General features: G+C 35.5%; 1 protein-coding gene across 1 annotated transcript; it reads left to right on the top strand.

The window, feature by feature from the left end:
* Nucleotides 1-82: 82 nt before the first annotated feature.
* Nucleotides 83-15,277, top strand: LOC145776048 (nose resistant to fluoxetine protein 6-like). The gene is made up of 14 exons (XM_082587456.1): nt 83-315; nt 1,939-2,051; nt 3,040-3,182; nt 3,507-3,688; nt 3,761-3,873; nt 4,012-4,179; nt 5,510-5,699; nt 7,161-7,329; nt 7,487-7,569; nt 8,585-8,710; nt 9,065-9,227; nt 10,268-10,457; nt 10,730-10,888; nt 15,091-15,277. The coding sequence occupies exons 1-14, from the start codon at nt 83-85 to the stop codon at nt 15,267-15,269; spliced, it is 2,211 nt and encodes a 736-aa protein (XP_082443582.1). The 3' UTR covers nt 15,270-15,277.
* The last annotated feature ends 3,898 nt before the right edge of the window (nt 15,278-19,175 follow it).

The following is a 19,175-nucleotide window of genomic DNA, read 5'->3' as shown; positions in this document are numbered from 1 at the left end:
GCATTTGGTATTGTTACTTTTTGTTATATTAGCGTCCTTTGCGGCACACCTTTCTAGAGGTCATGAAATAGAAGCAACAGAAATGCTTGATCTAAAGAGAGTAATAGATGAAGATATATTTCAAATAAACGAAAAAGTGGAACCACAATCAAATATAGGAAACAGTTTCAATTCCCAAGCAAAAGCTACAAAGATGTCTGAAAATGAGAATCTGTCATTGCTCGATTCCACCTGGGTAGAAGATTTAGATGATCTTCTTAGCATCTTTCAAGCAAAAAAAACAAAGTGGCTTGATTTGAGTCACATGTTGAACAAGTAAGCGGAACCTAGTTTGAAAATATCATTAAAATGATGCATTGGATGAAAAAAGATGAAAAGAATACATGTGCTTTGGCTTAGAAAAAACATTGGCGATTTCTTTTTAACTTGCAAAAATGCCGCTGACTAGGTATAGACCATATCGTTGTGCTGTTTGAGCCTAAATAAATCAAAGTCCTGCTGGGTCAACTTCTATTCATTTTTTCACAGAATCGGTCTCCAAGTTGACGATCTAATTCGCCAAAATGATTCAATTAAACTTGAGGTGGAAACTTGCATTCAGGAATAGAAATTAGTTCTACAAGACGCCAGAAATGGAACCTTGTATGCATTACAAAGTAGGCTATGGAAAAATAGAAATAAGCATGCTGAATTAAACTGACAGCCAGGATTGTAATTTGTTACACTAATTTCATGATTCAGTCTTCGTTATTGTGTAATGACTCAGTAACTTTTCCTAGAGGTATTTTAGTGTTTTTGATAAAAACAATGCATTATTTTGGTAAAGTTTCAATTGCGGAATAAATAAAGCAAAAACTTACTAATAACAACTAAAAATTCTCGAAATCAAAAAAATAGAAAATACACAACTCTAAATGGAACGTAAGCTTACAAATAAATTTGTGAACTCGAATAAAAAAGCATCGAATTCGCAACTCGGTTTACTTCAAGCCATTATAATTGTACTAGACTAAATGTGATACTGTAGTTAATGTTTAATTATAATTGTGTGTTGATAGTCACTGATTGAGTAGGTGATAATTGTTTGTCCAACTTGAAAAAGCAACGCAAATAGGTATATAGGTTACACATGTAACAAAATTGCTTATCGTCTAGGAAAGGTGGGGACTGGGGATACCTCTAATGAAATCCCAATATTCGCTGATAGCTGAGAAGCTTGCCTCAGATAAGCTAACTATTGTGGGAATCCCCACACACTATATATTTCTGAAAAGGGCGCAAAAAGACGCATCTGAATAATATGCAAGTCTCATAAAATAAAAGTTTAATTTGATGCAATGAGCTTCCTTCAAACACAGGCAATATTTCAATAATTATTTTTGACATGCTAATATAAAATACTGTTTCTCACTACTAGCACCATATAGCAACAAGAAATGTTATGAAGTGCTAGATCTACCTTATATGCAAATACCTATGAGAGCTTTTTTCTCTAAAATGTCACTTTCTTGATAAAAAAAATTTTTTGAAAGTTACTTGTGTGCGAAAATATTTATACACATTTTTTCAATAAAATGGTCAAGAAATAAAATTTTAAAAAAGGTCTCATAGGTTGATGCAATATCATTGTACCAGTCTGAATTCCAATTTTTAGCCAATTCGGACAAAAAATAAACAAATGAGTTAACATTTACTGCAAAAAAATGTCATTTTGAGTAAAATGCATTTAAAGTTATGGTTTGCAAATACAAGGCAAATCGTGCATTTTCCGCCTGCACAATCAGTATGTTATCAAAAGAACGTAAATAATGTAACTGCTGAAGCATGATCAAAGCAACAGCTACAAATACCACAAATATATAAAATCAGAAAGGGCTTTTCTGTTGCTTCTATTGGTATATTTTCAACATATCATATCATTGTTCCGGCATATTTTAGACTTTTGGATCGCGTGGTAGCTCCACTAGTTCTACAATTTAACAAAGAAAGAATTGGAATTGTGGAGAAACTTTCAGATATTCAGAATCTTGATGAAATTCTCTATCTTTTCAGTTCAAAATATAATTTTCTTCAAAATTTTTTTTCATTAGAGGTGCTCCCTTCACAGTTAGAGTTGTGCAAAAATCGTAATATTGATATTTAGCTCTTTGCCTTCACAACAATAGATGTTTGGTAACATTGCATACAAAGAAATGTGCGCAAGAAAAGGTGCCGAGTGATGAAAATGGTTTTAGAAACCTTGAATTTAACTGACTTGCAGCTTCTGCAATTGTTAAATGTAATAAACATAATAGACATACTGTGGATCAAAAAGCTTGATAGTCAAATTTGTATGTAGGTTACTCTATTTTTGTGAGTGTTTATTTTCGGTTTTACTGCATTTATGACAGGTTGAGGATTGAACTCGTCTATCGCGTTTTATATTGTGCCCACTCGTAAACCCTCAGCCTCTAAATTTTTATTTACAGACTTTCCATTTTATTTTTGGTCTTCTCTTTCTGTTTCCATTCAGGTTCTGAAATATTTTTCTCAATAACCCGACTATCCAACTCTCTTTGACATTTTTGGTGGGATGTCATTTCATCAAGTTTTTGTCGCTGCCATTGTTTATCGATCTGAAAGTGCCAAAATCTATGACTTTTTATCCTCAATAAATGTGTTCTGTGCGAAAAGCCCTTGCCCTATTCAGGACTTCGCTTTAGTACAAATAAACAATCTTTGCTATGATAGCTAAATGTACAGTAAACATGAAATCTGAAAAAACACATCACACTAACCATTATTTTTGTGAGAAATGACGATATCATCAAACATCCTAATTACCTACATCTGCATCAGTGCAGTCAAAGACTATACTTATTACAACTAGCACAAAAAGGTTGCATCGTTGTAAACTTTGTTTGATGACAGGTAAATTAACCTTTTCATGTTACACTAAGAAAACTACTTCCTGAAACCTTTCCTACGTTTTTGTCAAAGAATCTGTCAACACAGAACTATGAGCAACACAGCACTATTTCACTTTGTTCTGATGTTCAGTATTAGATTCTTGGGCCCGTGTTGAAAGTGGAATATTGGAAGGAAATGTCCGATGGTTTGGTCACTATTACGAATGTTGGAGCGCCGTAGGTTTAAATATCAAAGGAAAGTGGTGCAACACATATATGGGAAAACAAAGGCCGGTACGTAACACAGGTTACCCTTTTTTTTAAACTGTCGTATGCATAGTTGTGCAGCTAAAAGCATTGTCTTTTCACTGCACAACGACACAACACTGCACATTGGCGGGCAGCGAAATGCATCATTTGGCGAACACAACCAAAAGCAAACTGCATTGAAATAATAGTTGTTTTGTGTGATCAGTTGCTTTGATATATTGTATGTCGACAACAATATTTCGATATGTCGACAACAATATGTCGACAGCAATATTTCGTGCTCAAGCTTATGGAGTAGGTTCCTCTAGAATTCTCTGCAGCCTACTACTCTTATAAAATTTTGTTTAGGTTGATCAGCCTGGAATTCCATTTGTTGTGTCTTGGGGTTCTTGTTTTCCTCATCAGTGCTCCGATGACGCTGTCCAATTGGTTGTAGCTACTTTGTCATCGATGAAAAAACTTCCTCCTATTCTGGAAACTTCTTGCCCTGTACCTACCTACGCTTACACGACAGTCGACGTTATAGCAATGTAAATTTTGGTAATAGTTTTAATTTGCTAAAACATTTATTGATTTTAAGTCATTTATTTATTTTTTTTTAGAGTGATTTCTTGTTTTTTGGCTGTTTTGGTTCTGTGTGGTTCGACGTTGGATGTTCTTCCTCAAAAATTTCAAAGACGTTTCACAACAATCAAAGCAAAAAGCAAAAAATCTGGTAAACTGCAGCATTTGCCTTATAATAGCCTACAACTGTCTCTGAAATCATGTTTTTGCGATTGTAAGCTTAACCTGCCATACAGTTTCAACGCAAATGCTGAAAAATAAGTTGAATTTGTATTTTTTCACTTTTCAGATGTCCTCATCAAAATATTTCTTTGCTTTTCCGTCTTTACCAATGGCCGCCTTCTGCTTGCTACAAAAACGCGGCCGGATACTCTTCCTGTTCTTGATGGTATAAGAGTAATAAGCACAACTTGGATAATATTAAGTCATTGGTTTTACATGATGTACAACCAAGTGGGTAAGAAACCTATAGAAAACAAATAGCTTATTGATGAATTGCATTCAAGGCTAAAAGTACAAATAAAGTTGTATAGAAATGAAAATTCGCCTTGATTTTCATTTGAACTTTTGTTGAAAATCATGCAATTTATTGAAGTTTAACTCATGTCTTTTTGAATCCGTGTTTTTTGTTCATTTCTTCGAGGTGGCTTTAGATAGGTATAACTTGAAAAGAATGATTTTTTTTTTTCAAGAAAAATTATTATTTTTTTAGTAAATATGAATGATTTTATATTTGTCAGTTTAATCTCACCCTTGAAGCATAAGGGTACAGGTAAAACAATGCAAGATTGTGTTACTTTAATAGTTTTCTATACAAATACAAACTGTCTTTTGCAACATTTAAGCCAATAAACAAAAATATCAATAGTTTGGATTCAAAAACATCAATAGTTTGGATTCAAAAACATACAAAAGCCATCATTGACAAAAAGAGTAACGTTAGTTTAACATTTTCACCAAGAAGACAACTTGTTTAAATAATAGCCTAAGTCTAGCCTATAATTCAAAAAATCATGTCAATCTAAGTAGGGATTGTGGATTGCAAATGGTAATTGACGATGGGTTAATTTTGGATCTGCACCCGCTTTCAATTATAAATAAACCACTAAAATGTTCGCAAAAAATCAAAACCTACAGCCATTTTATCACGTTGCAATACAAAATATAAGCTTGCTAATTTAAAAAAAAACGTGTTTTACCTGTGCCCTCCTGTTCCTAGCGTTAATTTAAACTTACCGCAGTAAAATAATTAAAAAAAATTTTTCTAAGTCTATCTTTAATTTATTTTTTCATAGAATAGCTTTAATAAAATATTCTTCAGTTGTGTGTCGGAATTTTTCGATTTTATTATGATTCATAGCCGTTTGATAGCAGTTAATTTTTACAGCAATGCAAAAAACCCTTTTTGTGTTTAGGCTGCTGAAATTATTGCGATAGCTGTTAACTCACAATTTAAAGGGATCAAGCAACTAGCTGGACTCTTTATTTAACCCAAAAACTGGATTCCAATCGGCATCAGTAACAGCATGCCTGTAACTCTTTTTTTGCGTCGTCAGTTTAAACTGACGCTAGGAGGATATGGGTTAAAAGCTACAAAACCCGAAGAGGATTGCAAATAAGTGTAAACTATGCAAGTCTACACTTATACTAAGTTACATTATTTGCTGACGATTTTTGGACTTAGTAAGCTACATAGCTTACTAGATGTAACAATTAAACTTACTCTATTAGCTTACTCAAACTTGTTAGAGTTTTATGTCTTATGGGAACTTTGCGAAATATTTCAGACAATGCTGTTTTTATGAATAAACAATTTCGAAACTACATCTCGGTACAACCTATTTCAAACGGAACGTTTGCTGTGGACACATTTTTCTTTTTGAGTGGCTTGTTAGTGGCTTACATTGGAATGAAGCATTTGATTAAAGGAAAAGGAAGACTTAATATTCCACTGATGTATTTACAAAGATATCTTAGGTAAAACAACAGTTTTTTTTCTTTTATTTGTTGTCTTGCTAGCTTAGCTTTTCGGCTTTATTTTCGGTTAACGTGAGCGTATTTAGGCTTAAGGAAATACCCCACCTTTGGAAGTCAAAAACCAAACAAGTTTTGTAGCTTTTTGTACTCTTAAACAAAATGCAAGTTTAAAACAATAAGTTGCTGAAGATTCGGTGATTCTAAATGTTTGACCAACCCCAGCCGCTTTGAAATGTGCCATATTTCTCCTTGTATTAGGCATGCCTAAAACTTCGTAACTGGGCGATGATTGCGCAATTTCGATCGTCTTTATGGCCCTTATATGTCGAGTGTCGTTATTTTGAGTGCCTTGTTCTGAACATCCAATTCAGACATCACAACCAAAAGTAGTTTAGTCTATATATGCCTGCCCATTTCTTTGATACAACTTTTTAAATCAGATTTTTGCACACTGTTACACAAAAAGATTAATTTTTTTTAAAGTGCCACTATCCAAAGATTTTTATTTTACTTTATTAATTTTTATTAAAAACTCGTGCATCAGTCTTAGAATGTAGCACCAAACTTGTCAGCCACCTTGTTGTTTTCATATGTAGGCCTAGGCTATATCTACAAAAACTTTCAAATAACAGAAATCACTCCATTTCAACACATTTATTCAATCTTTCCAAATCTTGCCCAAAGCAAGACTTCAATGAAGTGTATATAAGCCACGTTAGATCTCAAGACGTAACAATACTAGGTTATCGAAAAAAGTACCAGGTCTCAGTGACAACGGGGTATAATGTCGTCCCTTTCGATTCTGATACGTTTTAGCTTGAAAGCGATTGCTTTATGTACTTTACCTCTAACTTATTAGCAAACCTTGGCAATGGTGTTGAAGAATCTTTGTAGGCTACCGTTTGTAAAGAAACCAAACAGTCTATCAAATGTGTATTTTAATTTTGAAACATAGTTTGTTTTACAATCATTTTAAACGAACAGTGTATTAATAAGTCATACACAGCTGCTACATGTAAATAAACGTCATGTTCATTTGACTAAAAAAGTATGTCTAAATGTTAAGAAAGAACTTGTACTGGTGAACCCAATCAATTCTTCAAAACTGACATAAAACTCTAAAGTTTTTGCTCGAAGTCTATCTTTATACCATCGACGACTAGCTATCTCCTACACAGCATTACAATGATGGTATATAGATGGTCGTCGATGGTATAAAGATTGACTTCTAGCAAAAACTTTAGAGTTTTATGTCATTTATTGATTCGTTGAAGTTTAGATTTGTGATCGCCCATAGAGGAAGTGCCTTAGTGCCTGATCCTTTCTATGACTTTAGCATCTTTTCACTTCTTCAAAACTTTATGGAAAAAAATTAAGTTTTTCTTTCCGTCAAATTTGATGCATTCCACCTCAACAAAATCAACAACACCACTATTGCATTGCGCTACCATTTCCACGCAGATTAACTCCTGTCTATGCGTTTCTTCTGCTGTTTTCTATGAGCTTATACAAGTTTTTTGGTTTTGGACCGTTTTGGAATGAACTTTCTGAAATAGCGTACAAAGACTGCGCTGCGTATTGGTATGCAAATCTGTTGTATATTAATAACGTCTATCCTGCAGAGCAACAGGTAAGAAGTTGTTAACATGATTTCCTTAATTTGCTGTAGTCTATGTAGGCTACTACAGAAGGTTAACATTTAATGTTGTTCAGAAACAGTTTATTGTAAAAATTATTACAATATACGTAACCTAAACACAAAACTTTTTTTTTCTTTGCCGTTTTAGTTGTGTCTGGGATGGAGTTGGTACTTAGCAAACGATATGCAGTTTTATTTACTGGCACCATTATTTCTTCTGGTTTTATACAGGTAAGTGCAGATTACACAAAAATCATTACGTTACTCTGTATATGTCTAATCCTGAACAGTGGCGTAGAAGCATATGCTGCCGCCCCCGGCTTTCGTTGAAAAAGCCGCCCTAAGTACACTGCAGCAAATTTTGAAATAGTTTCATGTTCAAGCAATCTTTTCAATCAAAATAATTACAAATAATGTGCCGCGTCTCAGAAGTTGTATATTGCTTGAGAAAGCAGCTTCACTGTCTCAGCGTTCAGGTCAAAAATAAAAGACAAAAAATAGACAACAAATGTATTAGGCAAATGAAAGATCAATAGCGCCTCAAAATTGAACTTTTTCGAGCTTTCGACGAAGCAAAATCAGCGATAATATCTTCATAATTAAGTTTTTGAACGTATAGTCTCTTTCTATGGAAAGAATCGATAGAGCTGATAGTCGATCATCATTCATGGTAAAACGTAAATACGACTTTATCATTTTGAGCGTTGAGAAACTCCTCTCACAGCTAGCTCGCAATTGAAACACCAGTGACCAATGGTAAGACAAAGTTTCAGACACAAGCATAAATATGGTGTCGAATCAAGTAGGTGTGATTTAGCTAACCACTGTAAAACATCAAACTCTGTTGCATTACGATCCAACGTGGTTTCACTGCTTCGCACTAACCTCTGAAATCTGTCAATTTCCACAGCTAACTCCAAAAAGTCCACCTCGTCGTCAAGTGCTTTTAAAAGCGTTGGTGAATCCATAGTAAATCATTTTCTTGTTTTAATTTTTGTTTATTTTTGCATTACTTCATTTCTCGTGCTGTGTGCACTGTGCAGCCTCATTTTACCGCCCCCTTGCAGCCTGCCGCCCCTGGCGCAGAGCCAGAACCGCCAAGTGGCTGCTACGCCACTGATCCTGAATGCAGCTTGTAATAAATATCGTGTAGGGCTGCAAGATCATCTGTCTTCTATTTGACTAAACATTGTGAACTTTGTAATCCTTTAAAACTAAATATAGTTAAAATACCTGTTGTTGGAAGGTGGAAAAAAGTGGGATTTGCTATCATGGGTTTTGTGCTTGCTGGTAGCGTTGTAACTACAGGAGTGTTGTCAAAAGAAGCAAATTTGCAACCTACACCAGTAGGATTTGCCTTGTTGGCATCAGTGTAAGTTCTACCAATTTAAACATGTAGCATGTAGGCTACTTAAGGTCTGTAACAAGTGTCATAATTGTCAGTCACTATTATGTGGACAATGCTATGGGCAATTAAATTTGCTTAATTTTCAGTTTCAACTACTTAACTACGATAAACGTTGACACAATTTAGAACGTTATTTTAAATTTTCGATCTACCTACTAATCAGAATAAACAAATGACAAATACTGTGCCAAGAGGTATTTTATAACACACCGAATAATCAGTTGCCACGATTAAAACCCCTGTAAAGTTCCGTGTTTTTGTGTGTTAGGCTATGTCATGTTTATGTTCCTTTCGAACAGCTCATTATACTTTTTGTAGATTTGGGAGATTTGTAGTGAACACAAGCAAAGAAATCACTTATGAAGAAAAGTTTTTAACCGACACTTACTACACCCCTTGGTGCAGAATAAATGTTTATATAGTTGGTATGATTGCTGGATACTTCCTGTACGTCAACAATCGTAAAATACAAATGAACAAAGTAAGTTGGAAAGTCAAATAATGTAAAAACAGTGTAGTTTTTCCTGAATTTTATACCTTATCTAAACTAACAAACAGCTGTTGAAGAGAATATGCATATTTCTACTGTATCATTTCATCACGGGGGTATAACTTGTTATCGTGCCGTAAAGAACGAAATTGTCTCTTTCAAAACAAAATGACATTAATTACACTCACAACAACCTCCTTAACCTTTTTTTGCTCACCCACAAAATTCTAGACCTTTACATGATTTATCTCGTAAAGTCGAGGACTAACCTCATCCACTTATGAAACAATCTCTATAAAGTATTGAATTTTGATAACAAAAATTACACAATAGTCTAAGTAATATTGAACAAAGTAAAGCGGTGAAAATTGACAAATTACTGAGAAAAAATGAAATATTTTCACAAGATGTCAAACTCAAAACAATGATCGATATGAACGAGAGATTTCTGACTCTGTTTTAACTGTTTCGAGTTTTACAAAAATAACTTCAGTCAGGTTGCTAAGACAATGTCGCTCTTGGATGTGGCTGCAATGTCTAATGGGTTGCTACATCCTTGGTCGAAATGCGGTTTAGCACCTTTTGTGGCTTTCTAGAATTTGTCACTCCAGGTTGAGTCTGCTGCTGAGTTCAAAATTTGTATCAACGTTATTTTTGATTATACAATTTTGGTAGAGAGGTGATTTTCTTGAACCATAGACAAATAAAACCTAACAACCACACGGCATTTAACATAACACAATAACATGGAAATAAACTAAAAATTACAAACGTTTTCGGCCATACTCATGTTAGCCCTTTTCAAGTAACCAACTGACTGATGTTCTACATAAATTAAAGTTACAAAACTGATCTATACATACACAGAAATCGAAAAAAGAAACGCGTAAGAATGAAATGGCAAGGCAGAGGAAAGGCAAAATCACATGACGCTAAATTGCGCGAGAAAATAAAAAACACGCATAAATGACGCAAAATTACTTGGAAACATTGTTTTGTATTCCAGTATTAATGATTTGCATTTATTTTAGATTGTTGTAACGGTAGGATGGGTGGTTTCGTTTGCGGTGGCAATGAGCTTGGTTTATGGACTTTATGGATACGTTCGTGACTCTCACTTCATGGATATTGATATCTCTACCCTCTATTTGGCTTTGTGCAGACCTTTGTGGGCATGCTGCTTAGCTTGGGTTACCATTGCATGCGTGTCTGGATATGGTGGTACGTTTATTTACTTATTTTTTTATATGACAGTCAAAGTGAGGACCTTTTACTGGCAACTTCTATGGTTATTTATAGTTGTAGGTTAAACAAAATAACAATTTATATTGAAATGCTTGCTATAAAAGTTAAGGCTGTTTAATTGAACACAACTACAGTATCTCTTATCATCATACCTGAGTTTAGCGTTTCAAACACAGTAAACTAGAGAAGACTAGGTGGACAATTACTAAAGCTACATGAATTCAGACCAAGACAAAATTACTTTACAGGTCCCATCACAGGTTTTTTAAATTGGAAAATGTTTGTTCCATTAAGCAGATTAACTTATTGCGCTTATCTGACACATTTGCTTGTCATATACTGGTATAAATGTGTACAAGAAGACATGTTTCATTTCGTTATGGTGAACGCCGTTTATATGTATCTTGGTAAGTGTTGTTGAATCACTATGATTTGCTCAGATGAATAATGATTGGTATACTCTAGGCCAGGGCTTCCCAAACTGGGAGTCGCGACCAGACAAGGGGTCGCAGAAAGTATACCAATTTGCACAAGGTACTGCATATTAACTCGTCTGTGCGAGATGCTGTGACAGTTATTAACTTTATTGAGAGTCGCGCACTCAATAAGCTGCCCGTATTTTTGAAAATATAAGAGGTGAAATGGAATCGAAGTTAAAAACTCTTTTACTGCATCGTGAAGTGAGGTGGCTTTCAAAAGTCAAAGCCTTAAAATGGTTAGCCAACGTTTAAAACCGAAATCGTGATTTTTCCAACAGAATAAAATTCAGTCTTGGTCCACCATTTTCGCAATGACATCTAGCTTTTGGAATTATGCCAAATGTCAGATTTGCTTGAAAAGCTGAACGAATTTAATTTGTCTCTCATAAGAGAATACATCAATATTTTGCATTGAAATCTAAAATTGATGCGCTCATCAAAAAATTGAACATCTTGAACATCTGGAAACAAATATTTCAAAATGATTTATCTGAAATGTTCTCACTTCGCCTACCGTTCTAACCTAAACAACATTGAAACCGCCTTGAGACCTGCATTAACAAACACTGAGCCACGGCTGGACTTGCTTTGTGGCAGAAAGCAGTCATACCCATCACACTGAATAAATGTGTTTGTTTTTTTTGTTTTGTTTCCAGTAGGCTGCCCATAGGCTTCGTTGTCATGGTCAGAAATAAATAAGAACAAACTGAACTGAGAACGGTAGATTGGTTTTGGTTTTCGTTAGATTTAAGCTTTTCAATAAATATCACAAATGTATATTTCGCACTGTTCGTCGTTTTAATCGTAAGGGGCAGCGAAGCATCTTAGGAAAATAAAAGGGGTCGCGAGCAAAAAAGTTTGGGAAGCCCTGCTGTAGACTATTGTACCTTCTTATCTTCTTATCTTTGAAACGTGTTAATGATGATGGATATGTAGTGAAAAAATAAGCTATAGCAAAGACATTAGACAACCATGATACTGTAGCTTACTATTATTTTTTCTATAATTCTCGTTTGTAGTAGCGAACAAGCAGCTTTGCAAACAACCAGTCGACTTGTTAGACCAGTGAAAAATACACTATTGAATGTTTTTATTTTAAATTGCAAATAATAATACAAATCGCCTTAAGTAGCCCTTTATTAAAAACCTTTTTGAGGACCTTTAGACCAGTGTTCTTCAACTTTTTGTTAGGGTGCACCCTTAAAAAAGTTGTGACAAACTCATGCGCCCTTTATACGTAAAAAGCAAATCGAGGGAAAAAACGATATGAACACCATCTTGCAAAGAGACTATTACGCTATGATATTACGTAAAACAAGCAAAAACAATTGAAGAAATCATATTCAATGACTTTTTTTACCTGAATGCTAGCCTAATAACCAAGAACGGTTGGTCATTTCATGGTCATCGGCTGCTGAATAGCCGAGGTTTGAGAGTCCTGGCACCGCAAACGAAAGGGCGCCGGTTCGACACCGCTAAAGAGCATGCCTATCGACACTGTGTCTTTGGCAGGATATTTTATGGCATGTTTAAGGTGGACATGAAGATTGGCTTCCTTGCCTTTCATCCACTACAGTATATCTAAATTTTCAAACATTGGGGGTAAGCCTGCATAACACAAAAACACAAACCAAGAACTCACGCTAAGGAAAGATATCCATTTCAATTTTTACCTTTATCAATGTGTGTGATTGATATTTTTTTTTGATGGGATTTCACAAAAACAAGATAAATTACCTTCGCAAAAGTACGTAGTTGGCATTTGAATTAGCACGGAAGTTGTCTTTTCTGCTATGTATTCTGGCGAATATAACCGGTGTACCCAGAAATCAGCGTATGGGGTTTTTAATTAATGCTTTCGACTGGAGATGAATTAAATCTTCGAGTTCTGTAGTAAGTCTATCATGCGTGTGGCGTTCTGTTCAACGTTGAAATATTCTTCAAAATTATTTTGCAATAATCTAAGATAGCCTTCAACAAGTGGAAGCAGTTGCTTTTCAAAAATAAATTCGTGATAGCTTCTTCTGTATAGTATTGATTTTGGACATTGGCCTTAGTAGCCTACTTTCAAAAATATAAAATGCTGTTTTCTGCGAAGTCTGTTTAAGTTTATTAAGTTTTTCGAAAAGGGAAGCCATATACGCAAATTGTGCCAACCAAAATTGTCATAAAATTTGTAAGCACCTTGGCCACCCTCTTCCTTCAAAAAAACTCCAAATTCTTCTCTGAGCAGAAGGATACGGCAAAGAACTTTGCCTTTGGAGAGCCACTGTATCTCCGCATGCAAGAACAATTCTGGGAATGACGCATATATTTGTTCCCACGACTTAGTGAATGTCCTGCACTTATTTTACATGGCTTCGAATATAGTAAACAATACTAACAACTTCCTGGAGTAGTTTTGTGAAAGTCGAGGAGATAATGACGACAATAATACGACTTTCATAAAACTACTTCAAGAAGTTGTTTTAATTTTCTTTGCAACAAGACCTTCATGAGGTAGGATGCAATGAAAAGAAACACATTTGGGAGAAAGTTCTTTATTTTTTTAACGACACCGTTGATAGATTTTGCATTGCAGCTACGCCATCAGTGATAACTGATTTATATTTTCCCCAACCGAGTGCTTTCTTCTTCGATAGATCAATTAGTTAGCTCGTAACTTCTGGAATGAAGAAGCTTCAAGATCAAGCTGCGCTGGTCGACTCTCAGGGTGTGCGCTTGAGCAACACACGTTAAGGACTGCTCTCCATTTAGCGGCATCTAATGGATGGAATAATTCCCTGGCAACAAGACTTCAACCGGAAACTTCACTCTGTCAATCTCGGTGACCGGGCCTGCGTCAGTGATTCAAAGCCTCTATAAGTATGCGAAACTGCCAGGATTACGCTCTGCAAGACGCTTTCCCAGTCCGAGGATAAAGATTCAATCAATCCATCAATCACATAACCATCCAATATCTCAAAAATATAATTGGCGGTTGCATCCACTCCGAGCGGTTTTCAAAATAATCAACGCTCTGTAATGCTGTATTTTTTTTACGTGCAATATCAGCAAATCTACAAAACACAATGAGTTGAGCTTTTTAATATAGGCTACATCAGTTGTTTCATCTTACTGGATGGCAAATGAAACAAGGGGCTTCCCTTTAATTTTTTATCAACTGATCCTCCAAGTTTGTTGTTATACTTAAACATCGGCAATAAACTGTGGTATTCGTCAGAGAAATTTTTGAAACTTTATCAGTTATTTGTTTCCCCCATGTATCAAATCTGCTGCTGCTTTCAATTTCAATGTGGCTGAATATCATAATAATTTCAATCTGTTACAAATTAAATACATGTTGATTAATAGATTGTTTTTGCTAACAAAAAAGCTTGTTTGAAAGGCGTCTGTTTAGTCACTTTAGTGTGACGAGTTTGTGATGCACCTTTGTGTACCTTTTTGCTGTGGTGCGACCCGAGCATATTTTGGTGCACCGTGCACAGAGGTTGAACAGCGGTAGTTTAGACTTTAGACCCTTGGTCATTTCGCCTCAAGAAGTTATTTAATTATTCCCGGTATTCAAACATGGAGCTGTTTTTAGTCATAGCCTACACCTGTAATCAGTAGGCATACATTTCTGATGCTAGCCTACAACGTTAAAGCTAACAACTTATTGGAAGAATTGACTGGTTGTTGATAGGCTACATTGAAATCTCTAACTACTAACGCCTTATTGAGGCATGATTAGAATTTTTCTGAGCCAGTAGATAAGCCAAAGTTGAGACTCCATTCGTTACTTTAAGAACTAAAGCCATTTTTGGTCTGTAGCTTACTTACGCCATAGGCCAGAAAAAAATTCAGCATACTAAGCTTTCAAGCTACGCCCGGTAGCCTACTGTAAGAATTCACTGTTACATATTTATTTTTTGTTCTTATAGTCATCATTTGTTGTCGATTTCGATCCTCGGTCACTCTATAACTTTCTCCTTTCAGAGCTCTTGATTTCACACAATATTTTTTTTTATTTTATCTGGCCTACTCTAAATTACTGTAGCCTACTTGCTTCTGAAGACTGCGTGGACGTTAGACTTTTGATATCAAGGAAATGTTGATTTTAAAGGTTAAGTTTTTTTTGTATTTTGCAGGAACTCTTGTCATTACTTTTACTCTTTCTTTTGGATTATGCGTTTGCGTTGAATGGCCGTTTATGCGTCTACAAAAACTACTTCTGGAACCACTTGTGCAGAAACGGTCCACAAGCATAAGCCTACTTAATAAAAAAGAAGACGTCTTTCTAAACGAAACAATGATGACCAAGCTTTAAGCTCTGTGTAAATAAAGCTTAGACTATCCCATTTTAGACAGCATGCATACGCTGATTTAGAGACTTAAAGTACAGCCCGTAGCCTACCTAAGATAGCCTACGAAGCTACACCAAACCAGCTTATTATTTTAACGTGAAATAAAACTAGTTGCACAAACAAAACAATAGTCACCAAGGTAGGCTATAGCCTATGGTGAAGGTTTTGAGTCTTTATTCTCGGACTGGACAAAGCCTCGATGGGTTGTTCGATGTTCCTGCAGTGTTGTAGGTTACGCGTCAATGAAATAAATTGACGGCGTCAGCGTCAGCGAGAATTGCCTAAAAACTTTACGGCGAAAAGTAGGTACTGCGTCAGCTCTTAAAGAAATTGATGGCGTCAACGTCAGCGCTATTTTAGCCAAGGTCTGACAAAACGAAAGTATTGCAACCAAGTTGCTAACAATGGCTATGAATAAAGAGCAGGTTTTATGTTTTGAGACTGTATTGTAATTAGCTGCTTAGCTTCTTATAGTTATTTCCTTGTAGAAAGACAAGCATTTCAAAACGTTTGTCTTACAATTTGCTGCGTTTGGGACGCATAATGTCCTTTCCAAGTGAAAACATGCGTTCCACAGCAGCGCTGAATGGTACTGGTGTGTTGTATTTCAAAAACAAGCCTTGAAAACGTTTAGCCTACTTGGAAAGGGATAGCTGTTCCAAGCGTGCTGTGATGGCTTAGCATATATAAATCTTTTAACGAGGTCCACTGCACCAGCATCGCTCTTTTCAGGGGCATCTCTTGAAATATAGTATCTTCAACCTCCGCGATGACATTTATTAATTTTTCGCTTTCTCTTTTTGATCCCTCGTTCTCGATAGGCTACTGCTCACGATATGGATTTTAAGGACCTCGTCTCTCCACAAATCAAAGAATAAAGTTGTTTTCAACACCTAAGGGAGTGTTTCTAAGAAGTTTATAAATCAAAATAAAGTCAAAATTTGTCAAATTATGGCTTTTAACAAACTTTTTGTGTTTCTTGAGAGTAATTTTTGTCAAAATCCTCGTGGAAGCATTGTAAATCAGCAACTGGGACACAATTAAACCATATTAACCCATAAAAGCAGGAAATATATCACAATACCCGCTTGGATTAGCAGTAACTTTTATCGCAAATTGTCCATTGTCTATTCATTGTTGTGGAATTAAATAATTCTTATAAAACACTTCTTCTTGACAAACGTGGTCTTTTCGAAGATCAACAGTTTAGATTTTAGCAATAGCCTACTGACATTCTGTAATACAAAAATGCCTTAGAAGCAAGCTAAATTGTCTTCAGATTTAAACCTTTGTCGAGATTTTGCTGATGAATTTAATTTACCATGCGGAGAAAATCGAGGCAAAGTGTCCTTTCCACAAGGACAAAATCTTTCGTCAAAAAACAAGATGCGCTTTTTATAATCCATAAAACAACTTGACTTTTCGACAAAATATTACGTTTGGGTCTGAAATCGACAAAATATTATGTTTGGGTAACTGGTATCAATTCAAGGAAGAACTGTGGCCTCTAGCTACAAATAAGCAATTTCGTTAGGTCAAAATAAAGTCAAAATTTGATAAAACAAAGTCAAAAAATTTTTTTTTACGTCAAAATAAAAATGGCCCTAGTGATCACCATTTGGCGAACTTCTTCCGCTTGTATTCCAGGTAGCCTAGTCATTCCAACCGCGAAAGCGGGTAATTTGGTTGAGTCGCGCTGGCCAGAATACATTGTGAAACTTTCAATGTGAAACGAAATTTTCCATGAAAACAAAAAATGACGCATAGCGCTTGACGCTTAAAATTGGCAAAATAGTTGACGGCGCTACCACTTCCGTCAACTAAAAAATTAACTGACGGCGCTAGCCTCAGCGTCAACAAAAAGTAGGCTACAACACTGTATTCCTGTTAGTTTTGCATAGCCTACTTGTCAAGGTTTTTGAAGCAGTGCCGGCTACCGAGATTGGCAGAGTGAAGTTTTCCGATTGTTGAAATGTTGTTGTTGAGGAACTACTTTATCCACTATCTGCCGCTAAATGGAGAGCAGTCCTGCAATGAGTTGCTCAAACACACACCCCGAGAGTCGAATCAGCGCCGCGTGATCTTGAGTCGAATATGTAACTCTTGAGCTAACCGTACGGAGTAATGTACCATGAGGCTTAGGGTGCCACAGGCGCCCCTCAAAAATTAAAATTGCGTCCGATACACCTGAACTTTTTTTTGTATGTGACACTTGGTAAAAAAAGCATATGTGAGAAATTTCAACAAGTTTTGATAAAATTTGGACGTGCAGATTAAGTTTAAAGTTTTTAAAGGTAAATTTGCACAATTTCAATAGTAAAATCCTCTCTAGATCATCAAAACTCAGACATTTCTTTTCAGTTACGGAGTATTTGAACTTCGAACACTTTCTGGTGAACTTACTTACTAATTTACAATCGTACAGACCATGTGTCAATTGTATATGTTCAACAATTATGAAAAATGCCTAAAAATATGAGGTTTTATGCATTATAAAAAAGGATCCATGTAAAGAAAATACCTATTGAGATGAAATTACTACAGCATTTGAAGAATCAAAAGTAAAATCATTGACTAATCGTTTTTGTTTATTGAAACCTTTTTGGTCTTTGAAGATCAAAATCTCAGCTATGTTTGTACGGAACTTGGACTCAAAAACAAAAGTTTGGATTTTTACGCACTAAACATAGTCAGTAAAAACGTAACACAAAAAGATAAACACAAAGCACAATGCTTAGAGTCCAGACATCCACTACTCAACAACAAAATCACAATAGCGTAAAATTTATGGAGGCCTACATTTATTTTAACGCTTGCAATAATAGAGAAATGGAAAGGTAAAATGGCAATTAATAACACACAACTATCTAGTATCTAATTACAAAGTAAAATGCAGCATAATAGGCTACTGGTATGCTATGACAGGCTGCAAATAATGCTGATTGCAACGTTGTGTAAGCTGACAACACTTTATGTAGTTATACAGTCAGTACTTTGACAATTACATGGTTAAAAACCATGTGCCCTCAGACTGTAGTTGTCGAGTACGTAGATTAGGTAAATACCTTCCTCGCATTTTCGACTACTTGAAGAAGGTTTTGGTAGCGTTCTTCAAGGTTTGAAGTTGACAAGAAGTCATGAGCCAACTTGACGCCTCGCTCAGCGGCATCATTAACGACTCTGAAAGCATCAACTTTCTTTTTCGCCTCAACATATGATTGTTCTTTATGCCACTCATCGGATGACTTAGAAAGAAATGAGGAGTTTATCTTCATGAGATGAAAAAAGTTCCACGACTCGGGACCGACAAAATCAGGCAGGGAAGCATTTTCACTAAGTTCAGTGACATCTGGAAAAATTGGCTTTCCAAATCCAATTCCAAATCTTTTCAGGAAAATCCCATTATTGTTTTGTTGTTGTTGCAATTTCTGAGAAATTGCATCCTTGTCAGCATTAGAAATATTGGCACTAAACAGTGATAATGGAATTATTTCCTCTGTTAAATACCACAAATGTTTCTTAAGGTGTTGCGACCGTGCCTAATTCTTGCATGAAGTAAATCATTTCAATCTCGAGCACGCTTTAACTTTCGCATTTTTTCAGACTCCTGCTGTGTTATGGCAAGTAATATTGTTCGTTTTGATGGTCGGAAATAAAAACTGAACTGAAGTATGTGACTTTAGAAATGCAACTTAATGTTTGATATTATTAAGTCTTTCATTCAATAGGCGCTGTCAAATAAATATCTATGTTGTATTCTTCTCCATTCCGACAACATTATTTTTGTCAGTTCTGTTCATCTTCACAATTTGTGCTGAAAATGCTCTCAGAACGGACCAAATTCAATGTTAGTTTTAAAAATTTTCTGG

Source organism: Aplidium turbinatum, chromosome 8 (genome assembly GCF_918807975.1).
Source record: "Aplidium turbinatum chromosome 8, kaAplTurb1.1, whole genome shotgun sequence".
In the NCBI taxonomy this organism is placed as follows: domain Eukaryota; kingdom Metazoa; phylum Chordata; class Ascidiacea; order Aplousobranchia; family Polyclinidae; genus Aplidium; species Aplidium turbinatum.
Note: the sequence above shows the minus strand (reverse complement) of the source record. Positions and strands in the feature narration are given on the sequence as shown.